General features: G+C 43.2%; 1 protein-coding gene across 1 annotated transcript; it reads right to left on the bottom strand.

The window, feature by feature from the left end:
- Positions 1–711: 711 nt before the first annotated feature.
- On the bottom strand, positions 712–1,805 carry LOC123412452 (protein IRON-RELATED TRANSCRIPTION FACTOR 2-like). The gene is made up of 2 exons (XM_045105398.1): positions 1,307–1,805; positions 712–1,274 (listed from the first exon to the last, which is right to left on the bottom strand). Exons 1-2 carry the CDS (start codon positions 1,627–1,629, stop codon positions 842–844), a joined length of 756 nt encoding a protein of 251 aa, XP_044961333.1. The 5' UTR covers positions 1,630–1,805; the 3' UTR covers positions 712–841.
- Positions 1,806–4,163: the final 2,358 nt, after the last annotated feature.

The following is a 4,163-nucleotide window of genomic DNA, read 5'->3' as shown; positions in this document are numbered from 1 at the left end:
GAGAAAATTTAAAACTGATGACAAGAACACGCCAATTTCAATTTTCAGAGATTAATATTGTTATATAGCTCAAATTGCTCCATGGACAGGTGTTCATGGTTGGCTGCATATCACAAAGGCTTCCAAAACTAGATCTAACTTTGTATATTTCAAACAAAATAATTTTTGGACTCCTTCGTTACCATGCAATAACACCCTAATCGCCGTCGTATTCTATGACAAGTTAATTATCATGTGGTACCTTTAGTACCAATAAATCCACTACTTTATAAATCTTTAGGTGCTAACTTATGCTTTAACAAAATTTTAGAATATTTCGTTAGCACATAATGACACACTAGTCAGCAGCCTTTTGTAACAAATTGTCACATAGTAATGTGGTACCAACACAAAGCCAACTCCGTAAATCACTGGATGACAAAATCGTGGATTTCTTTTGTTGAGACATATATACACATATATGGGATATTGTATCTAAGCTGTCGCCGAGACAAGAACCAACAGTGAAGACTACTCGTAAATTGGGTTTGCGGTTGACTGTTAAAACATTTTAGTGTTTCAAGATTCAGTAGAATCTCGACGACACCAGTTTGTCTTTTCCTATATGCATGCATGCAAATTGCAAGGGCGTTCGCGGTGCTATATGGAGCTGATGTTCACGCCTATTAAAATGCTACTTTTTTCACATTTTGTTGTTATATTTTGCAGGGACCTCTATGAATGTGCCAATGTCTAAAGTATTTTAGACAGATTACAGATGATTCTCATCCATTTGCGTCGTCTACCACATGCTAGTAGATATAGTATATGAACAGGAAATCAAGGGCGCATATATATAAAATCATACCTGAAAGTGGAAGCTGTAAAATGTTCTATTGACCTCTAAGGTGGAGAAAGTCGATGAACTGATGAGGTGAAGGCCTTCGTTCTCAAATATGTTTATGCACTTGGACGGAGGAAGACTTGCAGCCATATTGCTCAATAGGCTAACCTGGACCATGATTTCGTTGCCATCGAGAGGAGTAGCTGAAACAATACGGCATGTGCTCTCCTTAAGGCACTGCAGTCGTTCTCTGCATTTGGCTCTAGTGAGCTCCTGTTTCCTCTTCTCCAGATCCTCGACCTGCTTCTGCAGCTTGGGGATGTAGTCGAGGACCTGACACACCGTCGTCGGAATGCTCAGCTTCTTCTGCATGCCGCACCATATAGGGAGATACACATCGGTCATAATATGTAAATATTTCATCATAATCGCTAGGGCTACTACTACGGTACCACATCCTAGTTAACTCATAAAAAAGTGAGGGAATGATTTACGGTATGATCTGCGTTGGGGATGAGAGAACGGAGGGTGGAGTAGAGCTGATTGAGCTGCATCCGCCGGTCGCGCTCGTACGCGTTGTGGTCGAGCTTCTTGTGAGAGCCGGAACCAACCAAGCCGGACCAGCACGCTTTCGCCGGTGCCGGCCCGGAGAGCTCGTTGATGTTGAAGTCAAGGTCCAGGTCCGGTAACTGGAAACTCGGCGGCTCGTTGGTGAAACCGTTGTCTGCCTCTAACGGCGAGATCATGCTCCTCGGGACGGTGCCGTTGTCGAACAGTTGGTGCTCCATTAATTGCTGCAGATCCATTGAAATTTTTGTGGAGAGATTAGAGAGGAACCGAATCACCTAGTACGAGCTAGCAAGGTAGCTACGGGCTATATATGGCATTATTCAGTGTGAATCTTCTGGAACGGGTTAGAGAGGTCCATAATTGTTCTCTATTGAGATTGTAAACATTAACTATCAGATCATGATATGTTTGATGGAGTTAGCTTGACAATTAAGTGGTCAGACCCTAGTTATATATTACATGTAAATGATTGATGTCATCACGTCAGTTTCACATACAATCGACCGCACATAATTAATTTAGCTAAATATGTCTTAGTCTACACGTACGTAATAAAGAAACATAAATCTTACTCTCTCCTTCTAAATTTGTAATAAGGCAGCGTCTAATATTAAGCCTAACTAAATGTTGCCACAATTTAATTAATAAAATATGCACACAAAAATATGCTATTCTATTATTTTTTAGAATCAATTTGGGTTGTTGGTCAGTAACTATTTCAAACGTTTGGCATTTCAGTTGAACACTATTAAACTAAGGGCATGTCATAACTGCAATCATAGAGGGGATAGTTAAGATGCGATAGGGCCATACATACATAAACCTATACCTAATAATAAAGACACTATTGCTTTTGTCGGAAAACCCATCGTGGTATTTTTATAAAAAAAAACCCTATAATTTTTGTTATTCAACCCGCGCTCCATCATTTATCTGCAACGCAAAAGAAAAGAATCATTCGCTACAAAAATTATACCCGTACGCATCGCCTCCTCCGTCGACCGTGGGCCACCCTGGCCTGTGCCCAGGCCGCCACCACACCACTCGCCGCCGCGGCCGGCCTCAACGCCACCGCTGCAGATCTCAACCCACCCGCCTCTGCGGCCGTACCTCTCCACGCTCACTGCTCCCTGTTGCAGCGCTCGAGCGCATCGCGTCGACACTGGTCCATCGTGGCCTGTGCCCAGGCCGCTGCCACACCACTCGCCGCCGCGGCCGACCTCAACCACCACTGTTGTCAATCTCAACCCACCCGCCTCCGCGGCCGTACCTCTGCCCGCTTGCTGCCCCGTTTCGGCGCTAGAGCACAGCTTCTGGATCAAATCAACGCGATAGCTACAATGACTGGGGATGAAGCGTCTGCTCGATGCAGAACGGCGGCGGCGCGCTAATAAGGCGCGGCGGAGCGAAGTACTTGCAGGTGGAGGCGGGCCTCCATGGCTCGCACGGGGAACTCCGAGGTTATGGCGCGGCAATGGCGACTCCTTATGGCCAGATAGAGGCGCCTAACCCTTGCTCCCCTCATCGTATCCCCTCCTCCGGCAGAAACTCATCATCTGGTGAGATCCCCTCCCCATGCCTCCAACCGTGTGCCAAGCACCGGCAAGAAATTTTGTTTTATGGGGATTTGTTTGCTGATGAATGAATGTATTGAATGTAAGATTGTATTGTTGTAGAGACAGGGAATGAAACACCACCTTCAGTTTGTCATCTGATCCCACATTCTCTACCCCATGAGTGAAATAAGATAACAGACCATTGATCAATTCACGTAGCCTCTTTGTTTTGCTTTGCTTGTCCACTCAATTTCTCATCATGATGAAATTAACAATGGACGGGTTGATTTCTCAACAAAATAGGATAGGACTGACTACATTAGTTAGTTAGCTTATTATTTTAATAAATGAAAATGATTATAAAAAGATTAAAAACGTGTGGTATTTTTTTCTCACGTTGCAACGCACGGGCCCTTTTGTTAGTAATTATAAATTATAGATGTGGGTCCAGAGACACCATCACAAACTTAGACTGTCAACTCAGTTCTATGAAGACTTTGGCCCTATTTGGTTCATAAGTCCTAGGACTTTTTTTAGTCCCAACTTATAAGTCCTAAGTTCCTAAAAAGTTCCTACCTGTTTGGTTCCTAGGACTTAACATGGACTAAAAGATCATATTAGAACTATAAGTCCCTATAAGACTCTCCTTAAGAGTCTTATTTCATAAGTCCCAAATGTCCAATTTAAGTCCCTATAATTCCCTCATGTTTAGTTTAGATGAGACTTAAAGGGACTTATAAGTTCTAAGTCCCTAAAAAGTCCCTATAACCAAACACCCCCTTTGTGGCGAAGTGGAAGGAGGTCGATGAATGCAAGTGGGCAGTGTCGGCATGTCCATCTTTCTCCGTGAAAGCATAATTAAAACAAACAAATTATTAAAGTTACGAAGCTTAGTGTGTTTTTGACCTCGCAAGATTCCCCTCTCGAGTTAGTAGCAGTCACAAACTGAGTAATAGTGGGTACTAAGGATAAAAGACGACGAAAATGATTTGGGGCCATACATATATACTCTTAAGTACTGGTTGCTCGTGAAATTCGACACTGCTAGCCTAATTCTGGAATTACTATAATTAAGAGGTGTACTTAACCTGCATTATCGGATCTCTCCTGTGATAGCTGCTGCTGCAACTTGTTTGGTCCATTGAGATTTGTCTATAGTAGTTGCGGCATTACTATATTACCCTAGCTGGGCATGAGGCATATCATAGGCAAGC

The sequence above is a fragment of the Hordeum vulgare genome, chromosome 7H (assembly GCF_904849725.1).
Source record: "Hordeum vulgare subsp. vulgare chromosome 7H, MorexV3_pseudomolecules_assembly, whole genome shotgun sequence".
Lineage (NCBI taxonomy): Eukaryota > Viridiplantae > Streptophyta > Magnoliopsida > Poales > Poaceae > Hordeum > Hordeum vulgare.
The sequence above is the reverse complement of the archived record's forward strand: the minus strand, read 5'-3'. Positions and strand labels throughout refer to the sequence as shown.

What these genes read in the sequence shown, in the direction of transcription:
- LOC123412452 (XM_045105398.1), bottom strand. Translation starts at nt 1,629, where the DNA reads ATGGATCTGCAGCAATTAATGGAGCACCAACTGTTCGACAACGGCACC. An exon ending in GATCATACCGTAAATCATTC is followed by an intron (nt 1,275 to 1,306) that starts CCTCACTTTTTT and finishes ACTAGGATGTGG; the next exon opens with TACCGTAGTAGTAGCCCTAG.